This window comes from Oncorhynchus clarkii, chromosome 16, assembly GCF_045791955.1.
Source record: "Oncorhynchus clarkii lewisi isolate Uvic-CL-2024 chromosome 16, UVic_Ocla_1.0, whole genome shotgun sequence".
In the NCBI taxonomy this organism is placed as follows: Eukaryota; Metazoa; Chordata; class Actinopteri; order Salmoniformes; family Salmonidae; genus Oncorhynchus; species Oncorhynchus clarkii.
Genome location: NC_092162.1, coordinates 2,062,127 through 2,084,156, shown reverse-complemented (window position 1 = coordinate 2,084,156; position 22,030 = coordinate 2,062,127). Strand labels below are relative to the sequence as shown.

The window sequence follows — 22,030 nt, the reverse complement described above, 5'->3', positions numbered from 1 at the left end:
TAAATATTCTGCAAACGGAAATACACAATGGACAAAAAAACATTTCAGTTTCTCCTCATCACTCAGCCACATAATGCCAGGGTATATCTGGTGGTCTGTCTCCTCATCACTCAGCCACATAATGAGGATATCCAAGATCGCATAGCAGTTCAGACGTCTTTTGTCCTCGTCTTGTCGTGTCCTGTATATATATATATTTACAACTTTTTTCACATACATTTTATTTTTATTTTCCATCAACTCATCTTCTAAACACTCTCCTGCAACCAGCCTCACCAATTTATATTTATAAAAAAGTATTATTTACCTCAGATCTGCAATCCTTCAGGAAGCTAGCCAGAAACTCCAGGAGGCTGGCCAGAAGCTAGCCAGAAGCTAGCCAGGAGCTAGCCCAGAAGCTAATCAGAAGCTAACCACGGTTTGTGGTCATCGGCTGTCCTTTAGTTCGAAAATCTATCGAAAATCTATCGCCAGTTTTGTACGGCGCAGCGCGGCTCGGAACGGAACATACCGGACCAATTTTTCTCTCCATGTCCCTGGATTTCAACTGCTCTCTGGACATTCATACCCGGATCTCACAGCTAGCTAGCTGCTATCCGTGTGACAGTCGGCTTTCGTCGATTCCGGAGCAAACATCGATTGTTCCGGTGCTAGCCAGCTCCGTCAATCACGCCTGAGTTCCATCATTCACTCCTGGGCTGCAGTCACCTATCCGGACCCGTTTCACTGCCTACGCGGAGCCCCACCGGGCCTTCACAACCGGACTGCCGACGTTATCTACCTGAAGGAGATCCGGCTGGCTCCTCTGTCGCGACGTTACCGGAACGCCCATCTGCGGCCCGCTAACCGTTAGCTGTCTTTCCGGCTGCTATCTGAATAGACAATCGGACAATTTATTTATTTGAATTATTATGTTTTCTTCTCAGGCCTCTATAACTATATCTATTGTTCTTATTTTTGTTGTTGTGTGATTTGGATTAATCCCCTCTACCACACGGAACCCCACTAATCTACTGACCGAACGCAAGAGGTGGCTAACAACAGACTCCATCCTATGCTAGCTTGCTACCGGTTGGCTTGGCTAGCTGTCTAAATCGCCGTGACCCTAAACCAACCTCTCCACTCACTGGACCCTTTTGATCACTCGACTAAGCATGCCTCTCCTTAATGTCAATATGTCTTGTCCATTGCTGTTCTGGTTAGTGTTTATTGGCTTATTTCACTGTAGAGCCTCTAGTCCTGCTCACTATACCTTATCCAACCTATTAGTTCCACCACCCACACATGCAATGACATCTCCTGGTTTCAATGATGTTTCTAGAGACAATATCTCTCTCTTCATCACTCAATACCTAGGTTTACCTCCACTGTATTCACATCCTACCTTACCTTTGTCTGTACATTATACCTTGATGCTATTTTATCGCCCCCAGAAACCTCCTTTTACTCTCTGTTCCAGACGTTCTAGACGACCAATTCTTATTGCTTTTAGTCGCACCCTTATTCTACTCCTCCTATGTTCCTCTGGCGATGTAGAGGTGAATCCAGGCCCTGCAATGCCTAGCTCCACTCCCATTCCCCAGGCGCTCTCTTTTGACGACTTCTGTAACCGTAATAGCCTTGGTTTCATGCATGTTAACATTAGAAGCCTCCTCCCTAAGTTTGTTCTATTCACTGCTTTAGCACACTCTGCCAACCCGGATGTTCTAGCTGTGTCTGAATCCTGGCTTAGGAAGACCACCAAAAATTCAGACATTTTAATTCCAAACTACAACATTTTCAGACAAGATAGAACTGCCAAAGGGGGCGGTGTTGCAATTTACTGCAAAGATAGCCTGCAGAGTTCTGTCCTACTATCCAGGTCTGTACCCAAACAATTTGAACTTCTACTTTTAAAAATCCACCTTTCTAAAAACAAGTCTCTCACCGTTGCCGCCTGCTATAGACCACCCTCTGCCCCCAGCTGTGCTCTGGACACCATATGTGAACTGATTGCCCCCCATCTATCTTCAGAGCTCGTGCTGCTAGGCGACCTAAACTGGAACATGCTTAACACCCCAGCCATCCTACAATCTAAACTTGATGCCCTCAATCTCACACAAATTATCAATGAACCTACCAGGTACCTCCCCAAAGCCTTAAACACGGGCACCCTCATAGATATCATCCTAACCAACTTCCCCTCTAAATACACCTCTGCTGTCTTCAACCAAGATCTCAGCGATCACTGCCTCATTGCCTGCATCCGTAATGGGTCAGCGGTCAAACGACCTCTCATCACTGTAAAACGCTCCCTGAAACACTTCAGCGAGCAGGCCTTTCTAATCGACCTGGCCGGGGTATCCTGGAAGGATATTGACCTCATCCCGTCAGTAGAGGATGCCTGGATATTTTTTAAAAATGCCTTCCTAACCATCTTAAATAAACATGCCCCATTCAAGAAATTTAGAACCAGGAACAGATATAGCCCTTGGTTCTCCCCAGACCTGACTGCCCTTAATCAACACAAAAACGTCCTATGGCGTTCTGCATTAGCATCGAACAGCCCCCGTGATATGCAGCTGTTCAGGGAAGCTAGAAACCATTATACACAGGCAGTTAGAAAAGCCAAGGCTAGCTTTTTCAAGCAGAAATTTGCTTCTTGCAACACTAACTCAAAAAAGTTCTGGGACACTGTAAAGTCCATGGAGAATAAGAACACCTCCTCCCAGCTGCCCACTGCACTGAAGATAGGAAACACTGTCACCACTGATAAATCCACCATAATTGAAAATTTCAATAAGCATTTTTCTACTGCTGGCCATGCTTTCCACCTGGCTACTCCTACCCCTGTCAACAGCACTGCACCCCCAACAGCAACTCGCCCAAGCCTTCCCCATTTCTCCTTCTCCCAAATCCATTCAGCTGATGTTCTGAAAGAGCTGCAAAATCTGGACCCCTACAAATCAGCCGGGCTAGACAATCTGGACCCTTTCTTTCTAAAATTATCTGCCGAAATTGTTGCCACCCCTATTACTAGCCTGTTCAACCTCTCTTTCGTGTCGTCTGAGATTCCCAAAGATTGGAAAGCAGCTGCGGTCATCCCCCTCTTCAAAGGGGGGGACACTCTTGACCCAAACTGCTACAGACCTATATCTATCCTACCATGCCTTTCTAAGGTCTTCGAAAGCCAAGTCAACAAACAGATTACCGACCATTTTGAATCTCACCATACCTTCTCTGCTATGCAATCTGGTTTCAGAGCTGGTCATGGGTGCACCTCAGCCACGCTCAAGGTCCTAAACGATATCTTAACCGCCATCGATAAGAAACATTACTGTGCAGCCGTATTCATTGATCTGGCCAAGGCTTTCGACTCTGTCAATCACCACATCCTCATCGGCAGACTCAACAGCCTTGGTTTCTCAAATGATTGCCTCGCCTGGTTCACCAACTACTTCTCTGATAGAGTTCAGTGTGTCAAATCTGAGGGTCTGTTGTCCGGACCTCTGGCAGTCTCTATGGGGGTGCCACAGGGTTCAATTCTTGGACCGACTCTCTTCTCTGTATACATCAATGAGGTCGCTCTTGCTGCTGGTGAGTCTCTGATCCACCTCTACGCAGACGACACCATTCTGTATACTTCCGGCCCTTCTTTGGACACTGTGTTAACAACCCTCCAGGCAAGCTTCAATGCCATACAACTCTCCTTCCGTGGCCTCCAACTGCTCTTAAATACAAGTAAAACTAAATGCATGCTCTTCAACCGATCACTACCTGCACCTACCCGCCTGTCCAACATCACTACTCTGGACGGCTCTGACTTAGAATACGTGGACAACTACAAATACTTAGGTGTCTGGTTAGACTGTAAACTCTCCTTCCAGACCCATATCAAACATCTCCAATCCAAAGTTAAATCTAGAATTGGCTTCCTATTTCGCAACAAAGCATCCTTCACTCATGCTGCCAAACATACCCTTGTAAAACTGACCATCCTACCAATCCTCGACTTTGGCGATGTAATTTACAAAATAGCCTCCAATACCCTACTCAACAAACTGGATGCAGTCTATCACAGTGCAATCCGTTTTGTCACCAAAGCCCCATACACTACCCACCATTGCGACCTGTACGCTCTCGTTGGCTGGCCCTCGCTTCATACTCGTCGCCAAACCCACTGGCTCCATGTCATCTACAAGACCCTGCTAGGTAAAGTCCCCCCTTATCTCAGCTCGCTGGTCACCATAGCATCTCCCACCTGTAGCACACGCTCCAGCAGGTATATCTCTCTAGTCACCCCCAAAACCAATTCTTTCTTTGGCCGCCTCTCTTTCCAGTTCTCTGCTGCCAATGACTGGAACGAACTACAAAAATCTCTGAAACTGGAAACACTTATCTCCCTCACTAGCTTTAAGCACCAACTGTCAGAGCAGCTCACATATTACTGCACCTGTACATAGCCCACATATAATTTAGCCCTATCAACTACCTCTTTCCCAACTGTATTTAATTTATTTATTTATTTTGCTCCTTTGCACCCCATTATTTTTATTTCTACTTTGCACATTCTTCCATTGCAAAACTACCATTCCAGTGTTTTACTTGCTATATTGTATTTACCTTGCCACCAAGGCCTTTTTTTGCCTTTACCTCCCTTCTCACCTCATTTGCTCACATTGTATATAGACTTGTTTATACTTTATTATTGACTGTATGTTTGTTTTACTCCATGTGTAACTCTGTGTTGTTATATCTGTCGAACTGCTTTGCTTTATCTTGGCCAGGTCGCAATTGTAAATGAGAACTTGTTCTCAACTTGCCTACCTGGTTAAATAAAGGTAAAATAAAAAAATAAAAAAAATAAAAAATAATGCCAGGGTATATCTGGTGGTCTGTCTCCTCATCACTCAGCCACATAATGCCAGGGTATATCTTGTGGTCTGTCTCATCACTCAGCCACATAATGCCAGGGTATATCTGGTGGTCTGTCTCCTCAGTGCTCAGCCACATAATGCCAGGGTATATTTGGTGGTCTGTCTCCTCATCACTACATAATACCAGGGTATATCTGGTGGTCTGTCTCCTCATCACTACATAATGCCAGGGTATATCTGGTGGTCTATGTCCTCATCACTCAGCCAGATAATGCCAGGGTATATCTGGTGGTCTGTCTCCTCATCACTCAGCCACATAATGCCAGGGTATATCTGGTGGTCTGTCTCCTCATCACTGAACCACACAATGCCAGGGTATACCTGGTGGTCTGTCTCCTCATCACTCAGCCACATAATGCCAGGGTATATCTGGTGGTCTGTCTCCTCATCACTCAGCCACATAATACCAGGGTATATCTGGGTGTCTGTCTACTCATCGCTCAGCCACATAATGCCAGGGTATATCTGGTCGTCTGTCTCCTCATCATTCAGCCTGACCTGTTTCAAGACGCAAAGACAATATCCCTGATCTGACCTATTTCAATACACAGAGACAATATCCCCGATCTGACCTGTTTCAATACGCAGAGACAATATCCCTGATCTGACCTGTTTCAATACGCAGAGACAATATCCCTGATCTGACCTGTTTCAATACGCAGAGACAATATCCCTGATCTGACCTGTTTCAATACGCAGAGACAATATCCCTGATCTTACCTGTGCACATAGCGATCTCTTGTTTACAGGTAGGTTATACATAATATATCTCTCACACACCAATTGACCGTTAATCAAACAAAATATTCTCCATTTGGCTTTATGATTAATCTCCTCCAACCATTTTTCGTGACTTGCGACATACGCCTAGTTTCCTGAATCAGGTCACATGTTGCATCAACAGTTGTGTTTTTAACCATATCCATGTCTCCCTTCATTTGGTTTTCCGACAGATGTTCACAGTCAGACTGTTGAAAGAGATCAGACATTTCAGTTGCCCAGGCTCCCCCTATGGGATAGATCCCATTGAAAAACTGTACTAGCTATTCTGGCAGCTGGCATATCCAACAATCATATCAAACTTAATTTGTCATATGCACCCAGTGGCAGTTCTAGCTTGAATGGCTCCCTGGGCGAACCCCTCCTTCAGTGCCCTTCAGCGCACTGTCAACCAAGAGTCAAGACTACATTACCCATCCCCCAACACTGTCAACCAAGAGTCAAGACTACATTACCCATCCCCCAACACGGTCAACCAAGAGTCAAGGCTACATTACCCATCCCCCAACACGGTCAACCAAGAGTCAAGACTACATTACCCATCCCCCAACACTGTCAACCAAGAGTCAAGGCTACATTACCCATCCCCCAACACTGTCAACCAAGAGTCAAGACTACATTACCCATCCCCCAACACTGTCAACCAAGAGTCAAGGCTACATTACCCATCCCCCAACACTGTCAACCAAGAGTCAAGACTACATTACCCATCCCCCAACACTGTCAACCAAGAGTCAAGACTACATTACCCATCGCCCAACACTGTCAACCAAGAGTCAAGACTACATTACCCATCCCCCAACACTGTCAACCAAGAGTCGAGACTAAATTACCCATCCCCCAACACTGTCAACCAAGAGTCAAGACTACATTACCCATCCCCCAACACTGTCAACCAAGAGTCAAGACTACATTACCCATCCCCCAACACTGTCAACCAAGAGTCAAGACTACATTACCCATCCCCCAACACTGTCAACCAAGAGTCAAGGCTACATTACCCATCCCCCAACACTGTCAACCAAGAGTCAAGACTACATTACCCATCCCCCAACACTGTCAACCAAGAGTCAAGACTACATTACCCATCGCCCAACACTGTCAACCAAGAGTCAAGACTACATTACCCATCCCCCAACACTGTCAACCAAGAGTCGAGACTAAATTACCCATCCCCCAACACTGTCAACCAAGAGTCAAGACTACATTACCCATCCCCCAACACTGTCAACCAAGAGTCAAGACTACATTACCCATCCCCCAACACTGTCAACCAAGAGTCAAGACTACATTACCCATCCCCCAACACTGTCAACCAAGAGTCAAGACTACATTACCCATCCCTCAACACTGTCAACCAAGAGTCAAGACTACATTACCCATCCCTCAACACTGTCAACCAAGAGTCAAGGCTACATTACCCATCCCCCAACACTGTCAACCAAGAGTCAAGACTAAACCAATTCTCCTTGGTGGTGTGCAGACTGGTTTTATACTATTCTTAGCCATTTCCCACAAACCAGAAAAAAATTCAACAATATGTCTGTGAAACTATATATACACAGTATTATGAATGAATTGTGGTTTATTTGGTAGCATTTCGTAGTGTGATTGTACAGTACTAATGCAGTTAGTGAAATCAAAGTTAGATGTGCGCTATTTGATAGATTCCCCCGCTCCCCCTACCTCAGGCTTCCAGTGGGGAGACCTGAAGTCAACCTACCCCCGCCCCCCTATCTTGGGCTTCCAGTGGGGAGACCTGAGGTCAACCTACCCCCGCCCCTCTACCTCGGGCTTCCAGAGGGGAGACCTGAGGTCAACCTACCCCCGCCTCCCTACCTCAGGCTTCCATTGTGGAGACCCAAGGTCAACCTACCCCTGCCCCCCTACCTCGGAATTCTAGTGGGGAGACCTGAGGTCAACCTACCCCCACCCCCCCTACCTCGGGCTTCCAGAGGGGAGACCTGAGGTCAACCTACCCCCTCTCCCCCTACCTCGGGCTTCCAGAGGGGAGACCTGAGGTCAACCTACCCCCGCCCCTCTACCTCGGGCCTCCAATGGGGAGATCTGAGGTCAACCTAACCCCGCCCCCCTCTCCATCTGGCACTTCTGAGTGGGAGACCTACCCAGGCAGTGGCCTGCCTAGCTCACTAACTAGAATCAGGGCGCCCACTCCGACAAGGTTAATTGACCCACAGTCCCATACGTTGACATGTACAGTTGAAGTCGGAAGTTTACATACACCTTTACCAAATACATTTAAACTCAGTTTTTCACAATTCCTGACATTTAATCCTAGTAAAAATTCCCTGTCTTAGGTCAGTTAGGATCACCACTTTATTTTTATAATTTGAAATGATTGACAGAGTCGAAAGCCTTGGCCAGGTCGATGAAGATGGCTGCACAGTACTGTCTTTTATCGATGGCGGTTATGATATCGTTTAGTACCTTGAGCGTGGCTGAGATGCACCTGTGACCAGCTCGGAAACTGGATTGCACAGCGGAGAAGGTACGGTGGGATTCGAAATGGTCTGTGATCTGTTTGTTAACTTGGCTTTCGAAGACTTCAGAAATTTATCAGTGGTGACAGTGTTTCCTAGCCTCAGGGCAGTGGGCAGCTGGGAGGAGGTGCTCTTATTCTACATGGACTTAACAGTGTCCCAGAACTTTTTGGAGTTTGTGCTACAGGATGCAAATTTCTGTTTGAAAAAGCTAGCCTTCACTTTATATATATATATATATATATATATATTCACTTTTATATATATATATAGTCTTTGCTTTCCTAACTGCCTGTGTATATTGGTTCCTAACTTCCCTGAAGTCGCATATCGCGGGGTTATTCGATGCTAATGCAGTACGCCACAGGATGTTTTTGTGCTGGTCAATGGCAGTCAGGTCTGGAGTGAACCAGGGGCTAAGTCTGTTCCTGGTTCTATATTTTTTGAATGGGGCATACTTATTTAAGATGGTGAGGAAAGCACTTTTAAAGAATAACCAGGCATCCTCTACTGACGGAATGAGGTCAATATCCTTCCAGGATACCCGGGCCAGGTCGATTAGAAAGGCCTGCTCGCTGAAGTGTTTTAGGGAGCGTTTGACAGTGATGAGGGGTGTTCGTTTGCCCGCAGACCCATTACGGATGCAGGCAATGAGGCAGTGATCACTGAGATCCTGGTTGAAGACAGCAGTATATTTGGAAGGCAGGTTAGGATGATATCTATGAGGGTGCCTGTGTTTACGGATTTGGGGTTGTACCTGGTAGGTCCATTGATAATTTGTGTGAGATTGAGGGCATCAAGCTTAGATTGTAGGATGGCCGGGGTGTTAAGCATACCCCAGTTTAGGTCACCTAGCAGCACGAGCTCTGGAGATAGATAGGGGGCAATCAATTCACATATGGTGTCCAGGGCACAGCTGGGGGCAGAAGATGGTCTATAGCAAGCGGCAATGGTGAGAGACTTGTTTCTGGAAAGGTGGATTTTCAAAAGTAGAAGCTCAAATTGTTTGGGCACAGACCTGGATAGTAAGACAGAACTCTGCAGGCTATCTCTGCGGTAGATTGCAACTCCGCTATGACAGTTCTATCTTGTCGGAAAATGTTACTGTTAGGGATGGAAATTTCAGGGTTTTTGGTGGCCTTCCCAAGCCAGGATTCAGACACAGCTAGGACATCCGGGTTGGCAGAGTGTGCTAAAGCAGTGAATAAAACAAAAACTTAGGGAGGAGGCTTCTGATGTTAACATGCATGAATCCAAGGCTTTTACATTTGCAGAAGTTAACAAATGAGAGCACCTGGGGAATGGGATTGATGCTGGGGGCTGCAGGGCCTGGGTTAACCTATACATCAGAGGAGGAGTAGGATAAGGGTACGGCTAAAGGCTATAAGAACTGGTTGTCTAGTACGTTCAGGACATAGAGTTAAAGAAGGAGGTTTCTGGGCGCGGTAGAATAGATTCAATGCATAATGTACAGACAAAGGAATGGTAGGATGTGAATACAGTTGAGGTAAACCTAGGCATTGAATGACGATGAGAGAGCTATTGTCTCTAGAGACATAAATTAAACCAGGTGAGGTCACCACATGTGTGGGAGGTGGAACAAGAGGGTTAGCTGAGGCATGTTGAGCAGGGCTGGAGGCTCTACAGTGAAATAAGTGTCACGACTTCAGCCAAAGTCGGCTCCTCTCCTTGTTCGTTCGGCGGTCGACGTCACCGGCCTTCTAGCCATCGTCGCTCCATTTTCATTGTTCCATTTGTTTTGTCTTGTTCCCTGCACAGCTGGTTTATATTCCCTAATCACGTTGTATGTACTGTATATATTCCTCTGTTCCCCCCATGTCCTTGTGTGTGGAATTGTTTTTGTTATGTGTTTTATGTGACGCGCCAGGCTGGTTTTCTATTATCCGAGTTGATCCACCAAGTATGTTTTTTTGTTAAACATTAGCTTTTGTGACTGTTTTGCGCGCTTTGCACTTTTGCCAATTGGCTGGAGGTTTGACGCTGTTGCGTCCGTCTGTTATTTTGATCCTAAAAAAAGTCTGCGCCTGTTCACAACTCTCTGCTCTCCTGCACCTGACTTATCTACCGGTACGCACACGCCTGACAATAAGACAATAATCACTAACCAAAAAAAGCAATGGACAAGGCATATTGACATTAGGGAGAGGCAGGTTTCAAAATAATTTGAAACCTGGATGTTTCACATCATATAATAAGGCATGTCTTACCTTGCTTTAAAGTAGCATATAGCCTAAATCACACCGTAGAAAAATGGAGGCTATTATTTTATAAAGAAGTCCTCACAAATCTGTCGTTCTGCCCCTGAACAGGCAGTTAACCCACTGTTCCCAGGCCGTCATTGAAAATAAGAATTTGTTCTTAACTGACTTGCCTAGTTAAATAAAGGTAAAATAAATACAATATCCTGGTTAAATAAAGGTTAAATAAAGGTAAAATAAATACAATATCCTGGTTAAATAAAGGTTAAATAAAGGTAAAATAAAAAAATAAAAAATAAAAAAACATGCGTTTTCCTTTTTCTATTGGTTTCCATTCAACTTTCTTTCATTGTCTAGCAGCCAAAGGCATTATCCTAGTCGTATTAGTCCATCTCTGTCCATGAAACTGCATTATCCTAGTCGTATTAGTCCATCTCTGTCCATGAAACTGCATTATCCTAGTCGTATTAGTCCATCTCTGTCCATGAAACTGCATTATCCTAGTCGTATTAGTCCATCTCTGTCCATGAAACTGCATTATCCTAGTCGTATTAGTCCATCTCTGTCCATGAAACTGCATTATCCTAGTCGTATTAGTCCATCTCTGTCCATGAAACTGCATTATCCTAGCATTATCCATCTCTGTCCATGAGACTGCATTATCCTAGTCGTATTAGTCCATCTCTGTCCATGAAACTGCATTATCCTAGTCGTATTAGTCCATCTCTGTCCATGAAACTGCATTATCCTATTAGTCCATCTCTGTCCATGAAACTGCATTATCCTAGTCGTATTAGTCCATCTCTGTCCATGAAACTGCATTATCCTAGTCGTATTAGTCCATCTCTGTCCATGAAACTGCATTATCCTAGTCGTATTAGTCCATCTCTGTCCATGAAACTGCATTATCCTAGTCGTATTAGTCCATCTCTGTCCATGAAACTGCATTATCCTAGTCGTATTAGTCCATCTCTGTCCATGAAACTGCATTATCCTAGTCGTATTAGTCCATCTCTGTCCATGAAACTGCATTATCCTAGTCGTATTAGTCCATCTCTGTCCATGAAACTGCATTATCCTAGTCGTATTAGTCCATCTCTGTCCATGAAACTGCATTATCCTAGTCGTATTAGTCCATCTCTGTCCATGAAACTGCATTATCCTAGTCGTATTAGTCCATCTCTGTCCATGAAACTGCATTATCCTAGTCGTATTAGTCCATCTCTGTCCATGAAACTGCATTATCCTAGTCGTATTAGTCCATCTCTGTCCATGAGACTGCATTATCCTAGTCGTATTAGTCCATCTCTGTCCATGAAACTGCATTATCCTAGTCGTATTAGTCCATCTCTGTCCATGAAACTGCATTATCCTAGTCGTATTAGTCCATCTCTGTCCATGAAACTGCATTATCCTAGTCGTATTAGTCCATCTCTGTCCATGAAACTGCATTATCCTAGTCGTATTAGTCCATCTCTGTCCATGAAACTGCATTATCCTAGTCGTATTAGTCCATCTCTGTCCATGAAACTGCATTATCCTAGTCGTATTAGTCCATCTCTGTCCATGAAACTGCATTATCCTAGTCGTATTAGTCCATCTCTGTCCATGAAACTGCATTATCCTAGTCGTATTAGTCCATCTCTGTCCATGAAACTGCATTATCCTAGTCGTATTAGTCCATCTCTGTCCATGAAACTGCATTATCCTAGTCGTATTAGTCCATCTCTGTCCACGAAACTGCATTATCCTAGTCGTATTAGTCCATCTCTGTCCACGAAACTGCATTATCCTAGTCGTATTAGTCCATCTCTGTCCACGAAACTGCATTATCCTAGTCGTATTAGTCCATCTCTGTCCATGAAACTGCATTATCCTAGTCGTATTAGTCCATCTCTGTCCATGAAACTGCATTATCCTAGTCGTATTAGTCCATCTCTGTCCATGAAACTGCATTATCCTAGTCGTATTAGTCCATCTCTGTCCATGAAACTGCATTATCCTAGTCGTATTAGTCCATCTCTGTCCATGAAACTGCATTATCCTAGTCGTATTAGTCCATCTCTGTCCATGAAACTGCATTATCCTAGTCGTATTAGTCCATCTCTGTCCATGAAACTGCATTATCCTAGTCGTATTAGTCCATCTCTGTCCATGAAACTGCATTATCCTAGTCGTATTAGTCCATCTCTGTCCATGAAACTGCATTATCCTAGTCGTATTAGTCCATCTCTGTCCATGAAACTGCATTATCCTAGTCGTATTAGTCCATCTCTGTACATGAAACTGCATTATCCTAGTCGTATTAGTCCATCTCTGTCCATGAAACTGCATTATCCTAGTCGTATTAGTCCATCTCTGTCCATGAAACTGCATTATCCTAGTCGTATTAGTCCATCTCTGTCCACGAAACTGCATTATCCTAGTCGTATTAGTCCATCTCTGTCCACGAAACTGCATTATCCTAGTCGTATTAGTCCATCTCTGTCCATGAAACTGCATTATCCTAGTCGTATTAGTCCATCTCTGTCCATGAAACTGCATTATCCTAGTCGTATTAGTCCATCTCTGTCCATGAAACTGCATTATCCTAGTCGTATTAGTCCATCTCTGTCCATGAAACTGCATTATCCTAGTCGTATTAGTCCATCTCTGTCCATGAAACTGCATTATCCTAGTCGTATTAGTCCATCTCTGTCCATGAAACTGCATTATCCTAGTCGTATTAGTCCATCTCTGTCCATGAAACTGCATTATCCTAGTCGTATTAGTCCATCTCTGTCCATGAAACTGCATTATCCTAGTCGTATTAGTCCATCTCTGTCCATGAAACTGCATTATCCTAGTCGTATTAGTCCATCTCTGTCCATGAAACTGCATTATCCTAGTCGTATTAGTCCATCTCTGTCCATGAGACTGCATTATCCTAGTCGTATTAGTCCATCTCTGTCCATGAAACTGCATTATCATAGTCGTTGCTGCTCTTAAAATGTGAAGAGATAACGGTTTATCAACATTTTAAACATTCTGATCTGTTCCATCAGCCTTATTAATTGATACGGTGTATAACCCCAGTACATTACTTTGATACGCATCATGGGGATTAAGAAGTGAGTATACGCAATGCCCAGTGAAAAATAAGTGGGTATACCCTGCTCTACACTACTGGTTGTCAATAGTTTCTAATTGGAAGGGACAGGGGGGGATGGCTCTGAAAGTAATCCAATGGTTTCTAATTGGAAGGGACAGGGGGGGGGGGGTGGCTCTGAAAGTAATCCAATGGTTTCTAATTGGAAGGGACAGGGGGGGGGGAATGGCTCTGAACGTAATCCAATGGTTTCTAATTGGAAGGGACAGGGGGGGGGGGGGTGGCTCTGAAAGTAATCCAATGGTTTCTAATTGGAAGGGACAGGGGGGGGGGGGGGGATGGCTCTGAATGTAATCCAATGGTTTCTAATTGGAAGGGACAGGGGGGGATGGCTCTGAAAGTAATCCAATGGTTTCTAATTGGAAGGGACGGGGGGGGGAATGGCTCTGAATGTAATCCAATGGTTTCTAATTGGAAGGGACAGGGGGGGGGGGGGAATGGCTCTGAATGTAATCCAATGGTTTCTAATTGGAAGGGACAGGGGGGGGGGGATGGCTCTGAAAGTAATCCAATGGTTTCTAATTGGAAGGGACAGGGGGGGGGGGGGTGGCTCTGAAAGTAATCCAATGGTTTCTAATTGGAAGGGACAGGGGGGGGGGGGGGGGTGGCTCTGAAAGTAATCCAATGGTTTCTAATTGGAAGGGGGGGGGGGGGGGGGGGAATGGCTCTGAAAGTAATCCAATGGTTTCTAATTGGAAGGGACAGGGACGGGGGGGGGGGTGGCTCTGAAAGTAATCCAATGGTTTCTAATTGGAAGGGACAGGGGGGGGGGGGGAATGGCTCTGAATGTAATCAAATGGTTTCTAATTGGAAGGGACAGGGGGGGACGGCTCTGAAAGTAATCCAATGGTTTCTAATTGGAAGGGACAGGGGGGGGGGGGGGAATGGCTCTGAATGTAATCCAATGGTTTCTAATTGGAAGGGACAGGGGGGGGGGAATGGCTCTGAAAGTAATCCAATGGTTTCTAATTGGAAGGGACGGGGGGGGGGGGGTGGCTCTGAAAGTAATCCAATGGTTTCTAATTGGAAGTGACGGGGGGGGGGGGTGGCTCTGAAAGTAATCCAATGGTTTCTAATTGGAAGGGACGGGGGGGGGGGGGGGGGAATGGCTCTGAAAGTAATCCAATGGTTTCTAATTGGAAGGGACAGGGGGGGGGGGAATGGCTCTGAAAGTAATCCAATGGTTTCTAATTGGAAGGGACGGGACGGGGGGGGAATGGCTCTGAAAGTAATCCAATGGTTTCTAATTGGAAGGGACAGGGGGGGGAATGGCTCTGAAAGTAATCCAATGGTTTCTAATTGGAAGGGACGGGGGGGGGGGGGTGGCTCTGAAAGTAATCCAATGGTTTCTAATTGGAAGGGACAGGGGGGGGGGGGGGGAATGGCTCTGAAAGTAATCCAATGGTTTCTAATTGGAAGGGACAGGGGGGGGGGGGGATGGCTCTGAAAGTAATCCAATGGTTTCTAATTGGAAGGGACGGGGGACGGGGGGAATGGCTCTGAAAGTAATCCAATGGTTTCTAATTGGAAGGGACAGGGGGGGGGGATGGCTCTGAAAGTAATCCAATGGTTTCTAATTGGAAGGGACAGGGGGGGGGGGGAATGGCTCTGAAAGTAATCCAATGGTTTCTAATTGGAAGGGACGGGGGGGGGGGAATGGCTCTGAAAGTAATCCAATGGTTTCTAATTGGAAGGGACGGGGGGGGGGGGGGGGGGGAATGGCTCTGAAAGTAATCCAATGGTTTCTAATTGGAAGGGACGGGGGGGGGGGGATGGCTCTGAAAGTAATCCAATGGTTTCAGCTTTGTCATCATTTTATATAATTGTTGTCTTGATTTGATATTCCTTTGTATTTTTCTTCCCCTTTTATTTCTTACAGATTCAACAACATTTTAAGCAATGGATTCCACAAACTACATCTCCATACTGTTGGAGTATGCTCAGAGACAACGTCAGATCTCTGACATCAAGTTTGAGGAGGTTGGAACAGAAGGACCGGATCACCTGAAAACGTAAGTCTATTCAACTGGCAGAGCTGCCTTCAGAAAGTAGTCACACCTCTAGACTTGTTTTGTTACAGCCTGACATTAAAATGGATTCAATAGAGGTTGTTTATCACTTCTCCATACACAATACCCCATAAAGTAAAAAAAAAATGGAATTATGCTTTTTGAAATTTTTACAAATTAATTAAAACTGAAAAACTGAAATGTCTTTAGTCAATAAGTATTAAACTCCTTTGTTATGGTAATCCTAAATAGAACAACTTTGCTTAACAAATCACATAATAAATAGGAGTAGAACTTTACTTAACAAGTCACATAATAAATAGGAGTAGAACTTTACTTAACAAATCACATAATAAATAGGAGTAGAACTTTACTTAACAAATCACATAATAAATAGGAGTAGAACTTTACTTAACAAATCACATAATAAGCTCCATGGACTAATAGTGCTATAATAGTGTTTAACAATAATGTTTCATGACTACCTCATCTCTGTACCCCAAAACATACAATTATCTGTAAGGTTCCTCAGACAAGGTTCCTCAGACAAGGTTCCTCAGACAAGCAGTGCATTTCAAACACAGATTCAACCACAAAGACCAATAATGTTTTCCAAAGACATTGTATCTCCCTTTGGTCACGGTGAAGTTATTAATTACACTGGTGTATCAATACACCCGGTCACTACAAAGATACAGACGTCCTTCCTAACTCAGTTGCTGGAGAGGAAGGAAACTGCTCAGAGATTTCACCATGAGACCAATGGTGACTGTAAAACAGTTAGAGTTTAATGGCTGTGATAGGAGGAAACTGAGGATGGATCAACAACATTGTAGTTACTCCAAAATATTAACCTAAATGACAGAGTGAAAAGAAGGAAGTTACAGTTTTGACCTAAATCTACTTGAAAATCTATGGCACGACCTGAAAATGGTTGTCTAGCCATGATCAACAACCAATGTGACAGAGCTTGAAGAATTTTGAAAAGAATAATGGGCAAAGTTTGCTCAATCCAGGTGTGCAAGGCACTTAGAGATTTACCCAGAAAGACTCACAGCTGTAATCGCTGCTAAAGGTGATTCTAATGTATTGACTCAGGGGGTTTAATACTTATCTAATCAAGATCTAGTGTTTTATTTTTCCTACATTTTCTTTTACAAATGTTAGAATTGATACCCAGGTATACCCCCTTTCTTTTCAGTGGGTAAATGCACAAATGTTCCAAAATGCAATTTGCTGGAAAAAAAACTGAAAATGTCAAATGCACACTGCACATGTGAGCAGTTTCATTGACAGAGATGGAAATATCTGTTCAACATTTAGAAAGAGGGGAGATCTAAGAGGGGAGATCTAAAGATGTAACAACTATCATTGTTTGCTAATACGACTAGGATTATGCCTTTGGCTGCTAGACAATGAAAGAAAGTTGAATGGAAACCAATAGAACAGGAGAACAAATATGAGGAAGTCTTTATAAGGTGCAGGTCCCGAGTGGAAAGCTATATCCTGTGCCCGAGCTGATAGCCGTTAGATTGGCTGTTAGATTGAGGGTTAAAACCAGAGGACAGGCTGGCCTATGACCCAATGAGCTTTCAGAACGCCTTCCAGAACTGGGTCGAGAACTGAGGACCGTGATCGGAGACCATGTCGACTGGAAGTTCATGGATCCGGAAGACGTGTTGCACCATGAGCTGAGCCGTCTCCTTGACTGAAGGCAACTTAGGAAGGGGGATATATGGGCGGCTTTAGAAAACCTATCACCACCGTCAGGATCGGGGTGTTGTCATCTGACAGAGGAAGACCAGTAACAAAGTCCAGGGATATATGTGACCAGGGGCGGTGAGGAACAGGGAGCGCTTGGAGAAGGCCAGCCAGAGCGTGCCTCAGTCTTATTTTGTGCACACACAGTGCAGGTGGCGACGAATGCGGAGACAAATGCGGTGGCCTTCCAGGAACCATGGAAGTAACCAAAAGCATCGTCGGATGAAAGCCAGGGTCCGACGGGAGACTAGATGGCAGGTCAGTCTTGGGTAATGTGCCCATTCCAGGACCGGAGAACGGGCAGAGTCCGGGACAAACATCCGGTTAGCCGGATCCCCTATCGGGTTCTGCCTGGGAATGCTGCACCTTACAGACCAGGGTCTCTATACCCCAGACGACTGCAGCCGTTGGACAGGAAGTAAGGAGGATGGTCTCGGGGTCAGATGGAGTAGCAGCACGGCTATACAAATGTGAGAGTGCGTCAGGTTTCACATTCTTGGACGCCGGGCGGTAGGAGAGAGTGAAATTGAAACAGATGAATAACAGGGCCCAACAAACCTGCCTAGAGTTGAGGCACTTGAAGGTGCGGAGATATTTCAGGTTCTTATGGTCAGTTCATAATAAGAATGGGTGTTCCGCCCCCTCCAACCAGTGCCTCCACTCCTCCAACGCCATATTGACGACAAGGAGTACTCGATTACCCACATCATAGCAGGGGTAAGATGATGGGAGAGAAAAGCACAGGGGTGCAGCTTTTGGTCCCGGGTAGAACGCTGGGACAGGACGGCCCTCACTCCGAGTCATCCGAGTCGTCGACCTCCACCATGAACTGACTGGACAGTTCCGGAATTGATTAAGGTGGGGGCTGTAGTGAATCGTGAAAGGAACCTTGGGAGCGGTGAGTGCTGAGAGGGGAAGCCAGGGTGCTGTAACCTCGGATGAAGCGGCGGTAGGAGTTAGCAAATCCCAGGAAAAGTTGCAGCTGCATTCTGGATGCGGGTTGAGGCCAATCCACCATCGCTCTCACCCTGTCTGGATCCATCTGTATATGTCCAGCAGCGATGACGTATCCTTGGAAGGAGATGGTGGAGCGATGGAATTCACACTTCTCCGCTTTAAAGAAAAGCTGGTTCTCCAGGAGACGCTGAAGGACCTGACAGATGTGGACAGATGGTCCCACTTAGTTACCTTAAGATGGTCCCACTTAGTTACCTTAAGATGGTCTCACCTAGTTACCTTAGGATGGTCCCACCTAGTTACCTGAAGATGGTCTCACTTAGTTACCTTAAGATGGTCCCACCTAGTTACCTGAAGATGGTCTCACCTAGTTACCTGAAGAAGGTCTCACCTAGTTACCAAAATATGGTCTCACTTAGTTACCTTAAGATGGTCTCACCTAGTTACCTTAAGATGGTCCCACCTAGTTACCAAAAGATGGTCTCACCTAGTTACCTTAAGATGGTCCCACCTAGTTACCTGAAGATGGTCTCACCTAGTTACCTTAAGATGGTCCCACCTAGTTACCTTAAGATGGTCCCACCTAGTTACCAAAAGATGGTCCCACTTAGTTACCTGAAGATGGTCTCCCCTAGTTACCTTAAGATGGTCCCACCTAGTTACCTTAAGATGGTCCCACCTAGTTACCTTAAGATGGTCCCACCTAATTACCTTAAGATGGTCCCACCTAGTTACCTTAAGATGGTCTCACCTAGTTACCTTAAGATGGTCTCACCTACTGTAGTTGTTTTGTGTAAGAGCATCTGCTAAATGACTCAAATGTAGTGTGTACTGTAATCATGAAAAAAATCATTCATTTAATTAAATCATTCAGTCATTTATTCATTAATTATTGCCTTAAACATTCCCCCTTTCCCCCAGCTTCACTCTGAGGGTGGTGATTAAAGGCCATGCCTATCCTAACGGGGTTGGAAAGAACAAGAAAGAGGCCAAACAGAATGCTGCTAAACATGCTCTGGCTGGCATGATGGAGACGACAGAGCAGAAGGATAAACATGCTCTGGCTGGCGTGACGAAGACGACAGAGCAGAAGGATAAACATGCTCTGGCTGGCGTGACGGAGACGACAGAGCAGAAGGATAAACATGCTCTGACTGGCGTGACGGAGACGACAGAGCAGAAGGATAAACATGCTCTGACTGGCGTGACGGAGACGACAGAGCAGAAGGATAAACATGCTCTGACTGGCGTGACGGAGACGACAGAGCAGAAGGATGCAGTAAGAACAGCCTTTTCTTTTTATTCTACTGATGGTAACAGGCGTTGACCAGGGCCGTTATGTATCAAGCATCGCAAAGTGCTGATCTAGGATCAGGTCCCTCTGTCCATATCACATTATTAATTGTGACGTAAGAGGCTGAACTGAATCTAACTCAGCTCTCCTACTCTGAAATACAGTCCCTGGTGACATTTTGATTGACAAAGTCCGTACTATCGTATGGAATGTTTAGTTACAGAATATATTGACTTGTGGGAGCATCAAACATACAGTTTGAGACCTGACGACCTGCGTAATGTTTTTCAACAGTCGGTTTCATGTCCTCCGTCACCTGCTCCGTCTCCAGCCCCTCCTGTCCGAGCAGTTATCTCCCAGCCCAACTACGTGTGCTGGCTGAATGAACACAGCCAGAAGAACAAGCTGTCTCTAAAGGCTTTGGAGGAAACGCGTGTTGGACCCAACAACACCTCACAGTAACACTTCATACAGTACTCTAAAGTTATTCACTTGCTATTGCCGTTGCGAAGGGTCATATCCAAAACTAAAGGTGTGTGTGTGTTGTATGTCAGATGCTGTAGGTATGTGGTAGGTGCGAAAGAATACCCAGAGGGCTTTGGGAACACGAAGAAGGAGGCTAAGGAGGAAGCAGCAATGCAGGTCTACCTGGAGTTATGTGGCAGTAGTCAGACTACAGGGGTAAGGGTTATTAGGCCACATCGTAGACACACTATATCTCATGGTAGGATAATCTAAATGGTATTTAACGATAGTGGGGAAGTTAACAATGTTTTATTTCCCAAGACTGCAGATGAAAACTGCAATGGCGCCACTGGAAAACCCAAGGAGGAATTGGATCCAAAGGTTGTGGTCCTCAGGTAAGACAAAACATTTATTTATTTTATTGTTCTTCGAAGTCTCCAGTGCATATATTACCAAGTACTCCGCCGTAGCTGTAGTGGTCTGTACTCCACCGTAGCTGTAGTCGTCTGTACTCTGCCGTAGCTGTAGTCGTCTGTACTCCTCCGTAGCTGTAGTGGTCTGTACTCTGCCGTAGCTGTAGTCGTCTGTACTCTGCCGTAGCTGTAGTGGTCTGTACTCTGCCGTAGCTGTAGTCGTCTGTACTCTGCCGTAGCTGTAGTGGTCTATACTCTGCCGTAGCTGTAGTCGTCTGTACTCTGCCGTAGCTGTAGTCGTCTGTACTCTGCCGTAGCTGTAGTGGTCTGTACTCCGCCGTAGCTGTAGTGGTCTGTACTCTGCCGTAGCTGTAGTGGTCTGTACTCCGCCGTAGCTGTAGTGGTCTGTACTCCTCCGTAGCTGTAGTCGTCTGTACTCTGCCGTAGCTGTAGTCGTCTGTACTCCGCCGTAGCTGTGGTCGTCTGTACTCTGCGTAGCTGTGGTCGTCTGTACTCCGCCGTAGCTGTAGTCGTCTGTACTCCGCCGTAGCTGTGGTCGTCTGTACTCTGCCGTAGCTGTAGTCATCTGTACTCTGCCGTAGCTGTAGTGGTCTGTACTCTGCCGTAGCTGTAGTGGTCTGTACTCTGCCGTAGCTGTAGTCGTCTGTACTCCGCCGTAGCTGTAGTCGTCTGTACTCTGCCGTAGCTGTAGTGGTCTGTACTCTGCCGTAGCTGTAGTCGTCTGTACTCCGCCGTAGCTGTAGTGGTCTGTACTCCGCCGTAGCTGTAGTCGTCTGTACTCTGCCGTAGCTGTAGTCGTCTGTACTCTGCCGTAGCTGTAGTGGTCTGTACTCTGCCGTAGCTGTAGTCGTCTGTACTCCGCCGTAGCTGTAGTGGTCTGTACTCCGCCGTAGCTGTAGTCGTCTGTACTCCGCCGTAGCTGTAGTCGTCTGTACTCTGCCGTAGCTGTAGTCGTCTGTACTCCTCCGTAGCTGTAGTGGTCTGTACTCTGCCGTAGCTGTAGTCGTCTGTACTCCGCCGTAGCTGTAGTGGTCTGTACTCTGCCGTAGCTGTAGTGGTCTGTACTCTGCCGTAGCTGTAGTCGTCTGTACTCCGCCGTAGCTGTAGTCGTCTGTACTCTGCCGTAGCTGTAGTGGTCTGTACTCTGCCGTAGCTGTAGTCGTCTGTACTCCGCCGTAGCTGTAGTGGTCTGTACTCCGCCGTAGCTGTAGTCGTCTGTACTCTGCCGTAGCTGTAGTCGTCTGTACTCTGCCGTAGCTGTAGTGGTCTGTACTCTGCCGTAGCTGTAGTCGTCTGTACTCCGCCGTAGCTGTAGTGGTCTGTACTCCGCCGTAGCTGTAGTCGTCTGTACTCCGCCGTAGCTGTAGTCGTCTGTACTCTGCCGTAGCTGTAGTCGTCTGTACTCCTCCGTAGCTGTAGTGGTCTGTACTCTGCCGTAGCTGTAGTCGTCTGTACTCTGCCGTAGCTGTAGTGGTCTGTACTCCGCCGTAGCTGTAGTCGTCTGTACTCCGCCGTAGCTGTAGTCGTCTGTACTCCGCCGTAGCTG

The 22,030-nt window shown here is 45.8% G+C and overlaps 1 protein-coding gene across 3 annotated transcripts in view; it reads left to right on the top strand.

Annotated features, from left to right (window-relative positions):
* Positions 1 to 22,030, top strand: part of LOC139367863 (eukaryotic translation initiation factor 2-alpha kinase 2) — a 41,185-nt gene that overhangs the window by 3,910 nt on the left and 15,245 nt on the right. For 2 of the 3 annotated variants that reach the window (XR_011626890.1, XM_071106202.1), the window contains exons 2-6: positions 15,444 to 15,576; positions 19,213 to 19,483; positions 19,880 to 20,043; positions 20,140 to 20,266; positions 20,372 to 20,445. Coding sequence is in view for 2 of the 3 variants with exons in the window: in XM_071106202.1 (XP_070962303.1) it covers positions 15,464 to 15,576; positions 19,213 to 19,483; positions 19,880 to 20,043; positions 20,140 to 20,266; positions 20,372 to 20,445 (749 nt within the window). In the remaining variant the exon portion in view is untranslated. Of the gene's footprint in view, positions 1 to 15,443; positions 15,577 to 19,212; positions 19,571 to 19,879; positions 20,044 to 20,139; positions 20,267 to 20,371; positions 20,446 to 22,030 lie in introns of all 3 variants that reach the window. The other variant, XM_071106201.1, reaches the window with a different exon arrangement.